This window comes from Rhea pennata, chromosome 2 (assembly GCF_028389875.1).
Source record: "Rhea pennata isolate bPtePen1 chromosome 2, bPtePen1.pri, whole genome shotgun sequence".
Taxonomy (NCBI): domain Eukaryota; kingdom Metazoa; phylum Chordata; class Aves; order Rheiformes; family Rheidae; genus Rhea; species Rhea pennata.
In genome coordinates, this window is record NC_084664.1 from 114352756 (window position 1) to 114374820 (window position 22065).

Sequence of the window (22065 nt, forward strand, 5' to 3'; positions counted from 1 at the left end):
AAAAAAAAAGTGAAGAAAGCACTCTGCTCCGACCGAGCTCGAGGCGAACTGTGCACGAATATGGGGGGCGGGAGAGAGAGAAATATGGGCATCTCGGAGGGCGACCGCCTCGCTCTTCCCCCCTGCCCCCGAAAAGTGGGTCTGGTGGCCGCCTGCTCCCCGGCGCCCTGCGGTGTGTGTGTCCCCGTCCCTCCACCTCCCCCCGGGTGCGCACCCCCGCCGCGCCCGCCCCCGCCGCGCCGCGGCCGGCTCGCCGCCGGGACTGGCACCCCTGCGGAGCTCCGTGTTTGCTTAGGGCTCGCCGAGCCCAATCAGGGCCGGCTGCCTGCAGTTTTCCGGCCCGGCTGCGAGAGGCGCCTCCTCTCTCCTTTTTATACATGAGCCGCCCGCAGTAGCCGCTGGACTCGCCTTCGCCGCGCTCCCCCTCTCCACTGGATTAAAGCCTGCGGCGACCCAGCGCGACCGGCCCGATGCGGGGAGCTGGCAGGAGGTTTGGCCCGTCACTTCTTATTTTCCCCCGCGATTTCGCTGCTTTTGTTTTTTCTCTTCCTTCTGCTTCTGCCTCTCCGCCCCGGCTGCTCTAGGAGGAAATCAGCGCGGCGGCGGCTGCGCTTCGCCGGGGGAGCCCGGGGAGTCTCTGCGGGCAAACATCCGATCCCTTCGCCTGCAGCCTTATCTGCGGCAGCCTTATCTCCCGGTTATCTCGCAGGAGGGAGAGACGCCTTTCGTGGCTATCTGCGAGGGGCTGCGTGTGCGCGCTGCGTGTGCGCGCTGGCGTTATTAATACGCGTGTGGTTATCTCGAGAGCCCCGAGGTGGGCTCGGAGAGGGAGAGGAAACTCTCGCCGCCCGCTTCTCTCGCTGTCACTCCTCTGCGTCCCCTTTCGCTTTCAGCCGCCTCTCGCAGCGGCTTGGCCCCGGGGCCGTGTGTGCGCGCGTGTGTGCGCGCGTGTGAGTGTGCGTGCGCGCGTGTGGCTGTGCGCGCCGGGCCTCTCCCGCGGGCGGCTCCGGGATGCGGCCGCTCTGCGCGGGGGCGCCGGCGCTGGCTGCCGCCCCGCAGAAATGAGCTCGGGCCTTGGGGCAGCCCTCGGCGGGGGCTGCCGGCTGGTCCCGGCCCCTGCGGCAGGCACAGCTCCCCCCCCGGCCCGGCCCCGGCCCCGCCGCGCACACGTCGGGGCCCGGCCCCGGCGCATCTCCTCGGCTCGCGAGTGCCTTTCCCTCCTCCTCTTCCTCCCCCTCCTTTCCGTGACCTTGGGCTGGAAACAAGCAAACAAGCGAGGCGATGCGCGGAAAAGGGAACATCTCTCTCTCCGGAGAAGTAACCTTAAAGGGATCGCCTTACTAATTGTTTTCGGGGTGGAACCGAGTTAAATGACTCGTGAATAGTAATAATAATAACAATAACGATACAACTAAGGAAGGGGCTTTGGCGGAGAGCACAGCCAAATGCCCCTCGCTGCCGCTTGCTCCCTGCCTGCCCGCGGCCTCCCGCCCGCCTTCCCCCGGCGTGCTTCATTTCAAAAGCTGCAGCCGAAGATAAGGTGGGAAAGGGGAAAAGTGCGGCGCGGCGCAGGGAGCGGGGGAGGCGCGGAGCCCCCGCGGGACGGCGCGGCGGGGCAGGCCCGGGGGGGGCCCGGCCGTGTTGACCTGCGGTGCCTGATCCTATCCCGCCGGGGCGAGGGACAACAGCGCCGAGGCGACATGACTGATTAGGCGTTCAGAGGGTGCAGATAAGCCCTGATGAATCTCATTAAAGGAGGGAGACTCGCTGTCCTGTTTGCTAACTTTGTTGTTATTATTTCCCCCCTCCCTTCTCTGCCCTGCTCTTTTGTGTCCTCCCTCCCCGCCCTGGCCTGCGGACCCCTCTTCCACTCCTCCTCCTCCTCCTCCTCCTCCTCCTCTCCCCCTCCTCCCGCTAACCCATCCACACCCAGCGGCTAGAAGGGGACCTGGATGGCCGTGGCTGAAGGCGGCTGGTGCGTGGTGAAGCGGTGCGCTGCGGACTCCGGCGGCTCTTCCTGCCCCTTCTCGGCCGGGGCGCCGGGCCCGTCTCCTCCGTCTCCGTCCTCCTCCTCCGGCTGCTCGCAGGGCGAGCGCGGCTCCTGCGAGACTCCTCTGCCGGAGCCCGACGGCGGCCGCCGGCCTCCCGCCGGCGCCGAGGGCAGGTCGCTGCTCGCCCCCTACGTGCACTTCGGAGCCCCCCACGCCTCCAGCCTGCCCAGCTGGGAGGACATCCTGCTCTTCACGGATTTAGACCAAACCAACAAGCTGATCTGGTCCAGCCGCGGCTCCAAGCTGAGCGCCTTCGGCGTCGAGCAGCCCGAGGAGATGTACCAGACCTTGGCCATCTCGGCCGCCCAGGGCCCCACGCCCTACGACGGATCTCCGGGCGGCTTCATGCACTCCACGCCCAGCTCGCCCGTCTACGTGCCCACGACACGCGTGGGCTCCATGCTGCCCACGCTGCCTTACCTCCAGGGCAGTGGCGCGGCGCAGCCCAGCCACCCGGGTGGCAGCCACGCCGTCTGGTCCCAGACGGCCGCCGAGAGCCCCTCGTACAGCAGCGGCGGCGGCTCCCACCCCTCGGGCCGCTTCCCGTACTCCCCCAGCCCGCCGGTGGCCAACGGCGCCTCCCGGGAGCCCGGCGGCTACAGCAACACCCTGGCCGCCCGCGACCAGTACAGCCCGCTGGCGCGGCCGCTGAACGGATCCTACCCGGGCCACTACACGTCCTACGTGGGGCCGCAGCTGGCCCCGGCCTGGCCCACGGCGCCCTTCGAGAACTCCATGCTGCACTGCCTGCAGAGCCGCGCCGCCCCCATCCCCGTGCGGGCGCCCAGCGCAGGTAGGAGCCCCGGCGGCGCGGCCCCGACGGCGCGGCCCCCTCCCCGCGCCCGGGGGTGGGGGGAGAAGGGGGTCCGGGACTGCGGCGCCCCGAGAGGCCGGGGTGGGGGCAGGGGGGGAGTCTGGGCCCCCGGGGAGTCCCGGCCGCCGCATTTCGTTCGTGGGGCGCGGGGAGTTGCGGCTCGGGCGCTCGTGGCCTTGTGAAAGCGGCTTTTGCTTTGCTTCGCTTTTCTGCGCTGGAAGTGGCTCCGTTTGCGCTGGCTTGGAAGGACACAAACAAACCCGTTTGCAATCCGTGTTGTGAACCTGGCGTTTCCTAAACGAATGGCTTCGCTTTAAAATCCACCCCCCCCCCCGCCGCCCCTAAACGAACGTTTCTGCTCTCCCTAAATAAGACAACCTGGGGACGAAATGGTGAGAAATTCACTACGATTTAACCCTGCCTCTGTGTTCAGGAAAATTGCAGAGAGCCCCTTCCCCGATTTTTGATATTTCAAATACAAACCTGTTCGTTGCTTCGTTTAACCAAGAAAGAAAAGAAGCCTAGCAAAGCCAAACCACCCCCTTCCTTCTCATATAAATAAGAAACCCCCTTCAAAACCTGCTGTTAAAATAGGGCACCCACTGATGGAATTTTACTTTCGCTTTATAGTTGTCATATTCAGTTTTAGCTAAGGAAATTCTCCATGTCATTGTATTAATTGTAGGAGTGGAGGCAGAACTGCAACGATTTAACAAAATATAGAAAGATTAACGATTATTGCAGCCTCTGCAACTTTAGAAAATATGTGTAAATATAAATACATGTGTATATATCGAGAAATAGATGTGTGGGGAGTATGTGTGTATAATATAACATATATATGTGTGTGTTTAAATATATATATATACAAACACACAAGCACACACACACACATTTGATCAACATGTGCTTTAATCATCAGCTGCCCACTTGGAAGGTATATTTTATACACAGTGTGATTTTCTCCTTCAGTATTACGTTGCAGAAAATTACCTGACCTCTTTCCATCTTTCTATATGAATGTAAAGGACAGTCCTGCTGTCTCTCGATGATACCTGGCTGATCCAGGCATTCACGCTTAGGCACTTGGTGCTTACTGACATGACAGAGGGAGGGAAGACGACTCGGTTTTTGAGGTGAAAGCAGAGGAGCAGAGCAAAACTGAGAAACCTTGGCGGCAGGGAAGTCGAGTTTTTAACTCAGCCTCCGAAAGCTGGAGTATAAAATTAGGAGGTGGACTTAAAAAAAAAAAAAAAAAAGGTAAAGCACCTCCGGCACTTTGGGGAGAGGGTTGAATCATCTCGTGGAAGGGAGCGGGGCGAGAGGAGCAGGGCAGCGGTGCGCTGGAGGAGGCTGAGGGACGAGGGCCAGGCGGGCCGAGCAGGGGCACGGCGGGGTCCCCGGCGCGGTTGTCCTGCGCCGCTGGAGCCGCTGCGGCGGGGCCGGCGGCGCCCCCAGCCCCGGGCCGCCTCGCCTGGTAGCCCGGGAGCGACGGGATCGCCAGGGCCCGCCTGGCCCGAGGGCTTCTCCCGGAGAGTTTCCGCGGAGACAAACGTGCTTTCATTGCGGGGTTTCCGGCGGAGGTTCCCCGCGGGCGCGCGTTGGTTACGCGCTGTAAGAATAATAATGACATTTAGTGCGCCGGGTGTTGCCAGCGCCGGGCGCCGCTGGGCGCGGATGTCGCTACGCGCCGGACGGGACCGCGGCGGCAGAGCCGCGCGGCGCTTCCTCGCAGCTGCCCGGCCGGTCCCTGCCGCGGCCGGGCCGGCAGCTCCGCGGGGGGAGCCGGGCAGGGCTTCGCCTCTGAAAATCCCTCGGCCCCCTCCCCGGAGCTTCTCCCTCACTAGGGTTTTGTGCGTCTGCGGGTTAAACCTCGGCACTAAAGGCGACGCCGCGCTAACGCGGGGCTTCGCGTAGCAGTGTCGGCTGCCAGGAGCGACGCGAATTGCTGCAGCCACCCGCAGTATTTTCGGGGCAAAATGTTGGACAGTTTGGGCAGCTTTCTTAACGGTATTTGCAGAAGTGCTAAATATTTGCCAAAAATTAACGCTATATTTTGCTTTCCTTGGAGATAAATATATTTCTCACCCCCAAGGGCAAATATTAAAACAGGCCCGAGAAATATTATCGTGGCAGAATTTCTTTCTCTAGGCACGAAGGTAATGTTTTAAAGTAAATAACTGAGACAAATAACTGTTTAACTTCCCGCGTCCTTGAAGCCTTAAGCATTTTACTGATTACAGTATTCAATGGTGCTTTTAGTGCAAAGATTAATAAATCTTAGTGATGTGTTAAGAGTTACAAGCTGACAACGTAATTTGAACTGTGCTCTCTGGACTCTGCCGTGTTCTGATGTCCGTTTAGCATGTAATATTTTGCAAATGAGGGGACAAGAGAAATGTATGCTCGTGAGCACGGGCAAAACCGTGTTTCTTTCTAAGTTCAATACGTGTAGTGTCATCAAGCTTCTGTGTCGAAACCTGCTTGACATTTACAAGATCTCTTGCACTTTAAAGTGCACGGAGCTAATAAGTGAAACGTAAAAGAATAAGCTAATGATGAATTAAGTCAGGTAGCTGAGGGGATAAAGGGAGCAAAAAGCAGTTACAAAGTTATAATTCTGTAACAGACTTTCTCTTCCTGAACTCAAAAACTCTCACAGAAATTAACATACTCACTTTAAATTATTACTGCACAGCCTAGAATGCTGTATGTAAAATACTCATTTATTTTTCCTCCAAAATATGGAGAGGTGAGTCAGAACAAGAACATAAGGATTTGCAGGGGTGAAGGTGTTTGCTTTTATAGGTGGGTTCTCTTTATTCTCTGCCATACATGCAGACCTTTTTTTTTTTTTCAGTGGTCAGGAGCTATCAGAGCAGGGTGGTAGAATACTACATATTTTTCCATTTCCTCTGCTTCCTAACAACGGGGTTGAATTTGAACAAATAAACGAACTGAAGTGGTCGTTCCCACTGCTGACTTAGCAAAGGCAGATTCACAAAACACACTCCTTGAATTGAAGTTTTACTAGTGGCCAAGCATTTAAAATAGGAATCTCGTACAACAAAACTTTGTGCCCAGCCCTGACCCAGAGAAGTGTTTGGCAAAAACACCACTTTTGATGGTGTTGCAGTTCAGCCGCCAGGTGGGCTTTTAAAGCTGGGTATTTTGGCAGGAAACCAGAGAATTTTGAGTAACATCCTCTGCTCCCCCAAAACAGTAAAGTCCAAAAAGAAAAAAAAAAAATGCTTGGAGGGCACCACCTTGAGTGTTTCATTCCTTACTCATCTTCGCTTTTCTGGGACTGGCCATTGCCACCAACTCTGCTTGAAAAGTCCTGGGGGATTTGCCCCTGCACAACTTCAGCCAGATTTTGGATGGGCAAAACCCTGTGCTGGGAAGCAAGGGGGGGGTGCCCAGGGGGGATGCGGACTGGGGGGGGCTTGCAGAGTCCATTCCCCGAGCTGCTCAGGAGTCGGCGGAGTGCCGGCACTGCTCTTATTTTCGATGAGACCAAGCCTGGTGTGATTAAAAAAAAAGGGGGGGGGATTTTTAATAAGGATCAGTGTGCTGTGACCAGCATTGGGGGATGACTTCTCCCAGGGTTGCCGGTGCCTGTTGCTTGGGTCGGTGCCGGTTTCCCAGCGCTTGCCTGCGCCCCGTGTCAATGGGGCCGGGGCTGTGCGGGGGTTGTGTGGGGCTGCATGGGGAGCTGCATGGGGCTGCACGAGGGTTGCGGGGGGCTGCACAGGGGTTTGCATGGGGCACAGTGGTGCCGACTGTGCCTGACCCTTTGTCCCCTCTGCCCCCTGCCTGCACAGAGCTGCTGGAGGACCTGTCTGAGAGCAGGGAGTGCGTCAACTGTGGCTCCATCCAGACGCCGCTCTGGAGGAGGGACGGCACCGGCAACTACCTGTGCAATGCCTGCGGGCTGTACACCAAAATGAACGGCCTCAGCCGGCCCCTCATCAAACCCCAGAAGAGAGTGGTGAGTGCAGGGAAGGGGGGAGGCAGCCCCTGGCTGGGGCCGCGGGTTGGGATGCAGCATCCTGGTGATCCCCCCCCCCCAGCGCCCGCCAGTCCCCATCAATCCCCATCGCCGTTTGCAAACCCAAATCCCCGCACAGGGCTGCGACTGGTGGCGCGCAGCTCCGGGCCCTCTGCTAGGCCGTGCAGCAGCCGAATCGGGCTAGCAATGTGCGGCCTCGCTTGCTGAGCTGACGGGCCCCATCGCTGCTTTCGAAGGGATTCGTGCTGCAAATGTTGGAAGTTGCCAAAAAAAAAAAAAAAAAATCCAAGGTTGGATATTGTTTGTTCAGAGGGCTAGGAATTTCTCCAGACCTGCTTTGTTTGCCGAGAGCTCGATCCTTGGGAATGTAAGCAAGTTTTGTATATAATTCAAAGAAAACCAATTGTTTAAACAGTGATAATAGCCTTTGTTTTGTTTTACTCTGAAGAAATGCAAGGCAATTTGTCTAAAAATATACACCTAAAACTAGGGGGGGAAATAAGTAGTACAAACCAGAACCCCTGTTTATAGCTCACGCTGGCACTCAATAGGCAAGGAGAAAATTTAACAAGCGGGAACTGCACGTTATGTTTAGCAAATCTGGGAGGAGGTCAGCAAAGAAAAAGAATACTGTCTTCGGTAATGGCCGTTACCGAGCGAGCTACAATAAATCACGCCGGCATAATCTGAGCTGATGTTGGGACCCCTCTCTATGGAGACACGGTATCAAACTGATCGGCCTTTCAAGACCCTTTCAATCACGCCGGCTGCTTCGCTCCGGTCCTATTTTCCTGGTGTTAAAACACGTCCCGTCCTTGATTTCACAACGGTTTGAATTCAGCCTTGTTGCGGGGAGCCCAGGAAACGAACACCAGATAGTCAGCAGAGGCAGCGAGCGTCCGCAGCCCAGCCCGCGTCCGTTCAAAGCCCTGCCTTTGAGCCCGAGAGCTCCTCTGACTAAGCCAGAATTTCATTACTGCCGTTACTGCTGGGTACCCCTTTATTTTATTCATTTATTTTTTTAAAATTTATTTTGCAGCTGGCCATCCAGCAAATTTCATTACGCTAGGTGTTACCTGATTAACAGGGACAAATGCCGCAGCCAGGCCAGGTCTGCCGCCCGCGGGAAGTGTCAGAGCTCGACTGCCTGTGGCACCTCAGCCCGACGCAGATTTAAACTAGCTGATACCCGGCTCTGGCGGCTCCGTGCTTTTTTTCTTCCTTCCTTCTTCTTTTTTTTTTTTTTCAATGGGGGTAAGGAGGCTAAAATGCAGTCAAACTGCAGCCTGATTTCGGTCTGACACCTCAGCTAAATACATCTGAAATAGTTCTGTGTAATGACCTATACCGAGTATACTGGCCATAACTATAAATCAAGGATGACTGAGTGTTCCTACAGTTGGAAATATGTAGGTGAGACAGGAAAATGTTTTGAAAATGCTAAACATGTTTGGATTTCCCTGAAGTTTCTGATAAAATTCCTGCAGCAGCAAAGTCATTCTAGCTTCAAAACTTGCCAAAAAAAAAAGTTTGTTTAGATAATAGGAACGGACAAAAGCGATAGAAAGAAAATATATCAAGATTTATACCAGGCTGCATAAAAAAAAAAAAAAAAAAAGAAGAAAGAAAGATTTAACAGAGTGAATTGCCTGACAGCATTTTACTTGTAAAGAAAGGAAATAAAGCATATGTGTTAAGACCAACTTTTTTTTACCTGATCCACATGAAACTTGTATTGAATTGAGCACCGTTTTAACACGGCATGCACGTACGTTTACTAATGAGATCAAACATTTTGTTTTAATGTGAACTGGATTTTTAAGATTAAAAAATATATCCATATCCTCCACCCTGCCTTACATTGGGCCATTTTTATCTCCCTGCACCTAATAACGACTTTCTGATTCAAAGCTAAAATAACTGTTTGCTGCCTAGAGTTCTTTCTGAGCTGCAGTGTAAAATGACAGTTTGCCGCTAAAGAAACTTGAACAGATAAGCCTCAAGAAATGTGGTTATTACACTAGAATATTCTTCATTCTTAAAACATTTTTATCGCTTTCCCAAGCGGCAGTCAGCGCTGAGGTATCAAAGGTGACCGAGTATGTCTAACCACCCAGCAGTAAATGATTCAAGAGGAAGGGCATAGTACCCGTAAGTCCGTAATTTCAGTTATAGGCGCTTTATAGTCAGGGTTAGCTTAATGCAATTCTCTACAACTGACTTCTCCATGTAAACTTGTTCAGCTGCCAGACACCGAGCTAGGGACCGATTTTTTTTTTTTTATATATATATATATATATATTTGACACCGTGATACTTTGAAAAATAATAGATTTATGATGTAGCTGGAATTCTTTGCTGGAGATGGATGTAAAAGAGATCACTCGTTACAAGGAACTTTTATAACCCATTCACCTTCATTTCACATGTTTATGAGGACTGCCTTCACTTATGATATACAGCTTGCAGCCATAAAGCTCTGGGTTATATGGTTATTTCTGATACAAGGTTGCTTCACCTTGGCTCCAAACTCCACGGAAGAGCGTCATAAACGGCCTGTTTGCGGCGCGGCCCCGGCTGCTGTCGCGCCCCAGCTTTGCTGGCGGCCGGGGGGAAGCTCCGCGCTGTAAAAACACATTCCTGGGCCGGCTGTCGGTTTTCGGGCGATGAGAAAATATGCGCGATGATGTAAAAGAAAAGAAAAAAAAAGAAAGAATAAAGAGAAGAAAGCGAGCGAGCCCGCGTTACGGCGGCGACGCCGCGCTGGGCGCCCGCGGCGGGACGGGGCCGCCTGACGCCCTGCCGGGCTCCCGGGCGCCGCGGGGGGCCCCCGGGGCAGGGGCTCCAAGCAGGGGGCTGCTCGGGCGAGCCAGCAGCGCCGGTACCGGCTCCCCAGCCGGATCGTGGCGGGCAGCGGGGGTGGGGGGAAGAGGGGGGCGAGAGGGCTTTAGAAAGCCTGGGGAAGCAGTGGGGAAACAGCCTTCTTTCTCCGCCGTTTGCCGGGACGTTTGGTGCCGGAGGAAGGGCTAATACCTGCTGGTCCTGGCAGCCCTCCGGAGCCGCCGCCTCCTTACGGCCGCGTTCCCGTCCCTGAAACGAGGATACGAAGTTATCTCCTCTCACTCCCCCCCCCCTTCCCCGTGGCGTTTCAAAGTCCTTTTTTATTTTCATTCTTTCTTTTTTTTTTTTTTTTTTTGGTTGCTTTTGTGACCGCCGAAGCTCCGAAGGGCTCGGTGGGGTTCTCGCGCTGACGCTGCTGTGTCCCTGTGCTTGCCCCCTAGCCCTCGTCCCGGCGGCTCGGCTTGTCCTGTGCCAACTGCCACACGACCACGACCACGCTGTGGCGCAGGAACGCCGAGGGCGAGCCCGTCTGCAACGCCTGCGGCCTCTACATGAAGCTGCACGGGGTAAGCGGCGGCGCGACCGCGGGCGCCTCCGGCACGGGCGGCTCCCGGCGGGGCCGGCTCGCCGGCTGCGACCGAGGCGCCGGGAAACGATAAAGGGGTCGGAAAGCAATGAAATGCCTGAATAACGCCCCTCGTTCGAAAACGGGTCCGAGCTCTTCCGCGAGTTACGGTTTTGACGGTGGGTTTGCTGTTACCCCATCGATCTGCAGCAGGAAACGGGCCCTGGAAACGTGGCCGGGCGCTTTTTGCCACTGTGATTTAAACCAGCTCTTGAGCAGGAAAAGAACCCGAGACCTCTAAAAGGACAGTTTTTCATAGCGCAGACAGACATGGCTCTGCCAGCAAAACTTTCAGTATAATTCCCGCCTTTGACAGGTAATAAGGTGGGAAGAAAATAACTCTATCTTGAATATGATGGAATATGCTTTGGGTGAGACTTGGAATTTGTTATGCCCCTGTGGGTTAAGTTACATACAAGCACAAGTGTTTGAAGAGCTAGGGCATTAGAAATGATTGGTGCTCCGTCCAGTCCTTGAGGAAAAAGTAAATTATACCACGGGTTTAACATTATAACCGTAGAAAGGGTATACCTGATTTGTATTTCCCCAAATATATGTTATCCTTAAGTCAGAATGTACTTTAAAGCAATGTTTTCTGTGTAATGATTATAGTTGCAATGACACAGAACGCAAAGCAGATTTTTGAGCGCATTTCCCTGTAAATATAAATTGGATGCTATAAAGCTGTATCATAGGCAGAGCTACTTAAAAAAGCAAATACTAAGCTGATCATCTCCTAAAGCCTCTGCCCTGAAGCGCTTACGGGGATTGGTCTGGTTTGCGGAGCTGGCGCACAGGAAGAGGAGTAGAGCTGTTTTTCCCCTCATGTGCATTCTTGCTTTCCAGGAGCAGCCACTGAAGATAATTCCTAACTTACCAGAATCAGGAATCAGGGACCAGATATGTGTGATCCAGCTTAACTTCATATGTCCTACGGCCAAACGATGCCTTTTTTTTCTGTAAAAGTGTTGTTAAAGTGTGGCCTGACAGCGCTGTTTGAAAAACTATTTAGCTGGCACGAGGGAAAAAAAAGCTTTCTTGCTTTCCCTATTCAGGTTAAACATCCCTTGAAGCAACTCATTGCTTTGCCCCCAAAAAATCTGAAGATGTTTTGGAATCGCTGCCATGACAAAGGAGAAATGACTTGCTATACTTGACCTAACGGACATTTTCAACATCACTGTTTGACCTTATAGTATAGTTTTGATTTTTGTTGATTTGGGTAGATATACAACCTTATGATTGCTGTGGAAATTTAATTTTTTCAGGTCCCCCGACCCCTTGCTATGAAAAAAGAAGGAATTCAGACCAGGAAGCGAAAACCTAAGAACATAAATAAGTCAAAGGCATGCTCTGGTAAATATAAAAAGATAAGGCAGTTGAGCTGCAAAGAGTTTTCTTTCTTGACTGAAAGTTATTTATTTTTAACACCATTCCTGATCTTTCAGGTAACAGTACTACTGCAGTTCCTATGACTCCAACATCCACGTCTTCTACTAACTCAGATGACTGTAGCAAAAATGCTTCTCCAAGTACACAAACTGCAGCCTCAGGGGTAAGTAGTAAGACAGTATCTGTATTTGTAAGCAAGCTGATCACTGGGCAGTGTTATCACGGTTTTTATCTTATCTAGCAGAACAATAATCTAAACAAACTTCGGTTTTGTTAGCTGATACTGGAACAAGATTTTCGGAGGATATTACATATAATTGTAAACAGAACGAGAAACTGAAGTACTTTACAAACCCCTTAATTAAGATCTATATAATTTTTATGATTAAGTTAATCATGGCTTAGCCCAAGACATTTTGTTTTGAAAAGTTTAGGTTCTTCTCTTTTTTCTTTTGGAGCAAAGACAATATATCATGCCCAACCGATCATTTAAAGAAACAATTGTGCACGCACCCTGTTTTTTCAGATACGCTCTGATGAGAATTTGTAATGCAAGGCCCTGCTACTCTCCCGTTTTCCATAAGCCGGGAATTTCTATCTATCTATCTATACATTTGCATGCATCATCCTAAATGACCATGGTGAAAACTGAAAAAACTTTATCCCACTGTCTTGAGGGAAGCAAAGTGGCTTTTGTTTTGCACTTGCACCCTGATCCAGGGCAAACAAAGTGAGGGAAGCCCATTGATTACAGATGCTCAGCATCTGGCTGGATTGAGCTCCAGAGGAGCACCAGGCATCTCCTGCTTTACTTTTGACTCTTATTTTATACCACATACTCACGCCATTGCAAACTTCCTCTCTTCATTCAGTGTGTGTGATAATAAATACTACTGTTAAGGTTGCATAGCTTAATACAGATTAATTTCTAAGCTCTTGACTATACATATCCATATCCACACTCACTCCTTTGGCCTTCTGTATCCTTTAATCTGCCACATAATTTCTTTGAAAAGGTTGCCTAATGTGGCTTTCTTTACTCCTTTATTAATAAAAAGAAGACATTGTTTATAATAACTATTTTTCAATATGTCTCAGCCTTCCCACATCCAAATTCCTTTCACTGGTTTAATTCCTGACTTACGAGATTTCATTGTACAAAAGGAGAAAAAACATTTTGAGCGAATGTGATCGTTTGTGGACTGATAGGGCCACCCACTCTCAGAGGCACCGGGTTTTGGTTCTGATGCTGCCAGACGAGGATATTATTAACAGCGCTTGTCTTTGACATGAAAAAATCTTGTCAGTCCAATAAAATAAACAGCTCACATCAAAAAAGAGAAATATTAACCAAAAAGTGTACTGTTACGGGGTTTCAGGCTCCCCCCAGCAAATGACTATTCGCTGTTTTAGCCTCTCGCCTTATATTTGCAAAGAAAAAAAATGCAGCCAAATTCACCTTAAGTTTTCCCTTGATTCCCTGGAACAGGCTTACTGATCTGAGGAGTGTAGTGAGATTTATGCAATGGGCAAGATCACAAGCAAAATCCAAACCAAGTCCCGGGGCAGGGCTGTAGGTGGCACAGCTAGGTGTTGCTCAAGGACGGAGAGGATGTTTAGCGGAGATGCCGTTTTCCCGACATTCCCGTAGCTTTCCTGACTCGTTCAAGCCTGCCTCCCTTGCTATCCCCCTTCTCCATAGGGGAGTGTATCAACACTGGTATTAATAATCTTTCATTTGTAGTAATACAATTCATAGCATAATTTTTATGGTTGCAGCGTAGCAATTAAGAGCAACTCAGAGAAACCCCGAGGCTGCTCTCGAGTCCCAGCTCAACGGCGCGGGGACAGGGCAGACTGGGGTCTCAAAGTGGGAAGCGGCAGCCGTCAAGGCGCGATGCTGTCGCCACTAACATCCTTTGGGAGGACGGTCGCTAGCCGCATAGGAAGTGAAATCATCGCTTCGGGGCTTGGTGCCGTGGCGGGGTCGAGCGCTCGTGAGGCCCCTTGAAGTTGTCGGCAGCGACGGCTTCCCCCCGAAAGGGATTTCAGCGTTTCAGAGCGACGGAGCCTTTAATCCGGTCACATGCTGGAGCGCAGATACTACACTAGACTTCTATTTGCCTTGATTTCCGAGTTGATGCCTCGATAGCCCGGAGGTCTGGATTTATTCTTAGAACAGGCAATGGCTTTGCGCTCGGAGAACAAACTTCTCCAGGCCATCGCAAGGGGGGGTGGAGAAGCCTCTGCTCTCTAGTCCTCGGTCGCTTTAGCAAGGAGGGTGTCGATTCTCGGCAGTGGTGCCGGTGACGTTCCTGAAATGCAGGCACCTGCTCGAAGAGCGTCCCTGACTCTCCCCCTGCGCGTCTCAGGGCTGGCCGGGAGCTTGTTTTCGTTGGGTTTTGTTCTTATTTCTCCCGTCCTTATTCTGTAAGGAGGGGAAAAATGCCAAGTTGACATTAGGCAGAAAAAATATGATGATGTTTCAGAAACTGTTGTCCGAAATTCACAGCGATGTTGTTGCTAAATGAATCAGAGAAAATGAATTCCTTTACTGGTACAAAAGTAATTTATTATGCCTTTTATGGGAGACTGCCAAAAGAGTCCCTAGTTATGTAGAAATCTAATGGAAATGAAATTCAGCAGAATTCATTTGTGTCAGTAATACTCACTTTTTGCCCTACCTTTTTTATCTCTCTTAAAAGTAAAATAAAGAGGGGAGGGCAGAAAGAGAGAAGGGCAGCAATTACTCAGTGAAATGTCTTTGAGACTGCCTATTTTATAAAGGGAATTTTATATGATGCCAATTTTGAGACAAATTAGCAAGAACCTTAAATGTTGATTTTATGTTTGAGCTGAAGTTTAAACATTTAAAATATATGATTAATGAATTGCTACAGGCGCAAAGTTGATTTCAAAGATCCCAAAACGTAGAAGTGTTTGGATCAGAGATATTTCGTTGTCCCATTGTAAAGGGGCTATTTGCCAAATTCACATCTGGAGCCAGGATTTAGGCCTATTTCTGTTTTCCTAAGCAATATAAGTACTGGGTGTCCTGTGTTACTAATATGGAAAAGGTCCAGCTCTGTGATATATGAAGTTGCTTAACATCCCCATAAAAAGAAAATTTGAAGGTTTCAGACAGCCTGCATCTATATCTATACCTGCTCTGCCTTTGATGCTGCTGAAACTGTACAGGAAAAAGCTACGTGGAGTAAGTTGCTGAACGAAGGACGCAGTCTTTGGTGCACACCCATGCATTTCCATGCAGGGACTCCAATTGCTGTGATTACCACAAGCGCTTTATTCCCTTATTAGGCTAAAAGGCAGTGTGAAAACCGCTGTAAAATCTACTTTTTATGGCAGGGCATGGAGGCTCCATGAGCCAGAGCTGATGTCAGTAAGGGCGCAGCAGCACCAGAGGAACCCTTCGTTCTAAAGACTGTACTGCGCCCATTGCCTCCAGGTTGGAGCTTTCCCCGAAGGACCGTAATTCGATAATAACTTAGGACGGTTGTCTTGCAGGTAAAACTGGTATTTACTTCCTTTGGACGTTTACCTTTGGAAGTGGTTCAGGACTGGATCTTCAGTAGCGTAGTATGGAAAGTGGGATTGCTGACTGACATGGTCTTGGCAGGTGGCGAGCTGGGAGAAAAATACAGTTCTATCTGTGTCCAAATTTATTGGCAATCTGGGTTGAATTCACTGAATATGTGAATTCTTGTGCCTTTGGTTTTTTTTTGTTTTTTTTTTTTTTTTCCTGAACAAGGTTCATGAAATTGTTAGAGGTGTCACCATTTGCTCCCTTTTTTGGTAGGATATTCATGCAGGATATAAGAGTAATCAACCTCAATGCAGTATCTGCCAGAGTGGGGATAAACTCATACGCTTGACCTCCTAAAGAAAAAAAAACCTCTAACTGCCTAGATACTGGAAGGCGAGGATCCTTCAGACCGCCTAATGATAAGATTTCAGTTGGTATAGAATAATTTAGTAGTTGTTGGGACAGAGCTTCCGTGAGAAAGACTCACCAAATGTGGTTGTTAGGACTTTCACCTGGAAAATGGGAACACGGTGCCTCAGTCCTGGTATGAATAAATATTTATTTAAACCAGGTGGAATAAGATCAACAGAAGGCATGAGGAACATGGCAACCTAAAATACCAAATAGTCTGGTAGTCAAGGCATTACGCCTGCAGATGCGATATGGCAGTTTAAAATCCTCTGTCAGAGAACGGAAATGAATTTCAGTCTCCTACCTCTTCCGTGTTAGTCTCAAATCTCGGACAAGATAGGATGCTGCTTTCTTCTCCCGCTTCAGGTTCATAAATTTAGTCATTCATTTTCTTTGCTTCTTATATATGTGTCCAAAAGGAAGCAGCTCATTTTGTACCAAACGGAACAAAGTAATTACTTTTCTTTTTTTTTGTTTCAGCAAGGAAAAACAAGGAAAAAGAGTAATTTGGTTCCACCCAAAACATATATGCATATGGACACATACATTTTGTTTTGCTTTGTTTTATTGCCAAAGCAATAAAGTCAATTACTCACACAGCCCTCGACAGCAATTGGGTCATCGGTTTTCCCAAGCCACGCTGGAAGTTGCCTCCCTTAGGAAATTAATAAAGTATTATCCACAGATTTATGTTGCTATAATACAAAGGAGAGATTAGAAGATATGTAAACTTACACATCTGTTAGATAAACAAAAGGATCAATTGGACTAGTAAGAAATTATAACTTTATGTAGGAAGATGGTCACTAAATCAGAAAAATAGCTTTGGTTTTGTAGTACTGGGACTTGTTCTTAAGAAAACAGAGAGTGACAGTATTTGGAGACAGTGCTCTTAGTGGGGATCACTGTTACTGAAGAGAGACAGAGGCAGAAAAATTAAGGACCTCACTGAAGTTTGCTAAAATATGTTATATGTTAAAGCATTTTTTGCAAGTCTGTTTCAACCAACTACAGTAACCATTTAGGTGTACCAAAACTAAATTATGCAAACTGAAAAGGGAGCGAGCAGTTTATCAGCTGAGACTTAGCTTGCTACAGACCTAGTGTAATGTCCAAAATTCATGGAGCATTTTGAACCTTCAAAGCAGAGGAAGCAAAGGTCTATCTGATACAGCAAAGGTCTGGGTCAAGGCTCTCAGCCACCCCCTCCAACTGTTAGCACAACTTCTTGCCTGGAGTTTTTGCATCTCACTTGGCAAGGCAAGGGGTGAGGCAGAGGGCTGACGTCTCTGCTTGCTCACCAGGCTTTGTGTCAGGTGGACAGCAGAGGAAGGAGCAGATGGAAGAAAGCAGGAGTCTTTCAGCCAGAGATGCTGGTGCTCTTCCCCCAGCACTGGCCAGCACAGGCTGAACAGCCCGTTTCTCACAGCAGTCTGTAGTGGGTGCGAATTGGGTTCAGTGGTGCTGCCATCAGGGTTAGGTAGGAGATAGGTGTCCAAATCCCTCTGTGGCTTTAGCTGAGATGTCCCTGGGAGCATGGTGGGCAGGTCCACTGCAGAAACGGCACCTTTGAGCCAAACAACACTCTGAGGCTGAGCTCCGTGACTTGCTCCTTTTGGTTTGTGTAGGAAGAAGTTGAATCCTGAAGCAATCTTTTCCGAACTTCCTTTATTTGTTTGAGGGACAGTCTTTCCTAACAGACTTCATTCATTTTCTCCTCAGGAAGTTGAGGTCCAGTTAATTATCTATCTTATTATCAGATTTTGGCAATAAAAATAAATCTATTGCCTTTTTATTGATAGAGACAGCTGTTGTAAATTAGAATAGCTCATTGAGTTCAGGAGTCCTCTTCAGCTTACTTATGCCAGCTGACAAATGTCCTCTCTTAAGCAACTGTAACTTCTGTTGTCTTTCCTCTGTGAAAGCTGGAGACCTCACTGCGGAGGTAGGCAGGCACGTGAGCAGAGCCAAGTAATTTACTGATTCAGCCGTGTCCTCTACTCCAGCTCAAGTTTGTTTTCCATGTCTCACTTTGGGAGCTGCCCAAGCTGACTGGCTTTGTCATGACATTACCAGGGTGGGGTTTCCAGGCCCGGCGGTCCTGCCCAGGTCCTGCCCGTGCTGCTCGGTGGCACCCGGCTCCGGCTGCGGGCTGGCAGGCTTCAAACAGGACGTGCCTCCATGGCCGCCCTTCTGGGGTGCCGGCGGGAGGGGTGACTGATAGCCCAACGTGGAAACAGCAGATCGCTGTGCCCCACCTTTGCAGGACTGACTCAGGAAAAGGGTGAATTACATTTTCCAAGCCAGGAAAAAAAAACAGATAGTGATAAGATATTTGCCTCCCGGAACAACAGCGGCAAATATGGGCAAAGGGGAACCTTTCAAAGCAGCTTCTAGTATTTTTAGCTCAGGTTGAGCAAATACTGCTCCACTGTAATTTAAACCTTTTTTCCACTGCGGAGAGATTCAATCTGTTAAAAATCAGGTCTTTTGTGTTAACAGGAGTCTATTTTATACATTAGAAATAAAAAGGCCTCTTTGAAAATCTAGACTGATGAAAGACCAAAAATGGACCCAAAGATTAGCATGAAATCTGCCTCATTGAATTCTCTGGGCATAGTCACAGAAAAAGAGGAAATATAGATTTTTCATTACTGGATGATAATTGGGTATCTGGTAGAGAGATAGGACATAAAACATCCTTCTTGGGAATGGAGCTACTTTGTCTGTCTTTTGGGGAAGCTGTTGTTTCTCCAGTCTCTGCGTTTTTGAGTAGTGGCTGGTGAAGCGGGGTCCTGGTGCATGACTAGGTGACAGAATAGTAGAGATCATACATTAAAAAAAAGAGATAAAGGAAACACTGGACTCTAGGTTATTTCAGACAAAAAGAATCGCTGGCAATGAGTATTTGTATTTTCAGAGGTGAAGTTTTACCTGGATTAAACACAGCAACAAGAACTCTGTATAGCGCTATCTGGAATTGCCTTTGAGTGAGCGAAGCCCTGCTTTCCCTATGTAAGAACAGCTAGCTTGGCATGGCTCCAGGCGAGCCAAGAGCTCTACTCTTGTAAAATGATTAAATATGTATACTTTTCACTTAAACAGCAGGCAGGAAACTTCTGCAGTCACGATTTAAGGATAGTCTTTTTTTATTTTTTTATTTTTTTTCTTTTTAAGGAATCTTGTCCAAAGACTATCCATTAACGAGTAAATTAAGGTTATAAAGTTGACATATCCAAGAGTTAATTTTGCATGAAGTCAGCTCTTAAACATTTCCTTTATCAGGTGAAAATGTTGCCCCTTCTCTGTCTGGCACTGCAAATTTTTCCTCTTTAGTGGATCTGCTCAGCCTCATGGAAAAAGTGATTGTTTCTTTGTCTTTGCAACTCTCCATTTCTCTGTTAAATAAATGGACTGATTACAGTACATTTCAGAATTTCATCTTCACGTCTACCAGGGCTCCCCTGTGCTGTGTCTTTTGCGCGTAGGTGGCAGTGCGAGGGACAGAAATGCTCTAGGTTCAAAGGCACAACGTTTCTCCACTTGCGATAAAAGGGGAAACTTTCAGTGGCCTCACAGATGTGAAGCAGTTGTGACTAGCATTTTGCAAGGTGAGGAACGATTTTAGAAGTTTTGAGTTTTGAGGGACCCAACTAAATCTGATTTCCAGGAGATGCCAGAAAATCAGGATGCGCCCGGCTTCTGCAGCCGAGGAACCAAAATTAAAGGTGCCGGCCGGTGCGGGGTCACGGTTCCGGGACTGGCATCTGCTTGCCTCCGTTAGGGGGCAGTGGGACACATGCGTGTGAGCTCCATCATTGCAGTCCGGCCGGTCTCACTTCCAGATTTTTCTGCCGATTTTTCTTTCCTGTTGCTATTAAGAAAGTCACGTAACATTTTCCAAACGCCGCTATCGCTGCAGTTTTAGACCAGGCTGATGCACTGAAGTCAACGTTACACAGTGAGGAGAAGGAGCCGGCTGCCCCCATGAGATTTATTTTTTTTTGCTTACCAAATTTTGAGTCACAAGCGTGAGAGATGCCCGCGTGTGTCCCGTGGCTCCGTCCGCCCCGCAAGACGGTCGCCCAGAAGGGCTCAAAGCCATCAGACTTAGCTACATTTCTCTTTTTTTCTTCCCCCCTCTCCAGGCGAGCTCCTCAGTGATGTCCGGCCCGGGAGAGAGCACCAGTCCCGAAAGCAGCAACCTTAAGTATTCGGGTCAAGATGGGCTGTACACGGGAGTCAGCCTGACCTCCACAGCCGAAGTCACGGCGTCGGTGAGACAGGATCCCTGGTGCGCCCTGGCCCTGGCATGATTCGGCGCGGACGAAGCTGGCCACCAGCGTGGCGCGGCGGCCCGCAGGCGCCCGCGCGCGGTGGCTCTGGCGGAGCGGCCCCGGCGGCAGCGAGCGTGCCGGCAAAGACCATTCCCTTCGCACCGTTTCTGTGCCTTGGCGGCAGAGGTGTTTTCTCCACCCCTAAAAGAGGCTCCGCCGAAGCATCCGGTTCCTCATCTATGCAAGAAAAAGATATAGGGAAAGCAAACACCCACTGGGAGACAGCTAATGCAGCCATACACACTCAAAAAAAAAAAAAGAAAAAAAAAAGAAAAAAAAGAAAAAAGAAGAGAGAAACCTAGACCTATTGATAGATTCCAGAAATACATCCTCAACTTACCCAGCAGTGCTGCCTTTCTGATTGTACATTTGTTTTCACTCTCTCACCACCTTCTCCTCCAAGGACCTGACTGCAGCGGTCAGTGTTGGGGAGGGGGCAGCAGAGGCTTTAATTCCTAGAGACAGTGAGATGCGTTTGAAAGAGCATCCGAAGTGTCTACTGCTTGAGCCAGTGCAGACGTCTCGAACTGAACGTCCGGTGCCTTCACCCTGTACGGTGCCTGCCATCTCCAGCGCGCCAGCATTGCCCTGCACTTCTGCATCAGTGCCCAAAGATGCCTCTGGAGGAAACCCAATGTTTGGTACAAGTCTCACAAGGTTGAGCTGGTTAAGGAGATGCTGTTGTTGTTGTTGTTTAAAATATTTACTCACTTTGCAAGACTGCATTATAACTTTTGAAGTACACTGTGACTGAGGTTTCTGAAAGTTCATATTTTGTGGCTGAACTGTATAGAGTCAGTCAGCATTTGTAAACAGGGTAGCAATCAGATATTTTTCTTCCATATATACAATAATTTTTTAAAGAAGTGCAATTTGTTTTGCAGCAATCAGTGTTAAATCATTTGCATAAGATTTAACAACAGTTTTTATACGAATGAATGAATGTAAACATTTTAACTTAATGGTACGTAAATAATTTAAAAGAAAAACTTAACTAGGCATCCTTAGGCTTTTTAGCGCAACAAACCCCATCCACTTTCTGTATTTCCAGTTGTTAAAGCAAGAGTTTCAAAGAACAAGCCTTCTCTCAGGAAAATTGCCCTGACATGTGCTCCTAAGTTTTGTACAAAAATGCAAATGCATCCCCAGGCTTTTTTTTGCCATTGAATAAGTATGTGCTGGAAAGAAACAAATTGCAATGAAACTTTACTACCTAACTCATACATATGTAAATACTCCATAAGATATTTAGGCATCTTTAAAATTTAGGATGCAATCTGTATAGTGTGACTGATGCATAGGTAGGTTGGTTTCCATTTTTTTTTTTAATGGGATGTCATTTGGAAAGTTGTTTCATCAGAGCTTTACAAATAAAAGGGTATCTTTTTTTTTTTTTTTCTGTACACCCTGCCTTCTCCTTTGTCTCAAATGCACTTGTTAAAGTATATTAAAAGCTATAGAAGTATACCTGATCCAGGCAGCATGCCTGATGGCTGCAATGAAGTTCTCAAGTGGAAATGTCCACTCTAGCTAGGCAAGTCTGTACTGTGCATGACATTTCTGTATCTCCCCCTTTGTGATGCCTTCTGCCAGTGTGTAAAAATCGGGTCCCATACCTACCAACACAAGCTTCTCACTAGCACACCAGAGGTTTTTCTGATGAAAGCTTGGGAAACAGATCCTGCACTTTTTGTGGACTTCTGTAATTTTCTGTAATTTTCCTTGGCCTTTACACCATAGCTAAAGGTCTTATGTGTGTAAAAGACCTGCTGCCACCCGCTGCAGATCTGGCTGCCCGAAACCAAATGGTGTGGCAGAGCCATGGTGTGCATACTGGCAAAATGCAAAGGGCAGCAAAAACTGAAGGTACAGCTGCTAAAAAAGGGAAGGTGTAAATGTCTAGCAAGCTGAGGGAGTGGAAAAGCTCTTGCTGGCTCTGAGGACCAGGCCTCCACATTGCTTTGCTGACCGGAGAAAGACATAACACTTTGTGTGATTTCCAGCCACGTCGGCGGCTCTGTTGGACTGGGAAGCTGGG

The 22065-nt window shown here is 49.1% G+C and overlaps 1 protein-coding gene across 1 annotated transcript; it reads left to right on the plus strand.

Annotated features, from left to right (window-relative positions):
• The first annotated feature begins 356 nt into the window (after positions 1-356).
• GATA6 (GATA binding protein 6) lies at positions 357-21422 on the plus strand. The gene is made up of 7 exons (XM_062570218.1): positions 357-490; positions 1934-2844; positions 6690-6856; positions 10159-10284; positions 11612-11699; positions 11792-11898; positions 19839-21422. Exons 2-7 carry the CDS (start codon positions 1953-1955, stop codon positions 20004-20006), a joined length of 1548 nt encoding a protein of 515 aa, XP_062426202.1. The 5' UTR covers positions 357-490; positions 1934-1952; the 3' UTR covers positions 20007-21422.
• The last annotated feature ends 643 nt before the right edge of the window (positions 21423-22065 follow it).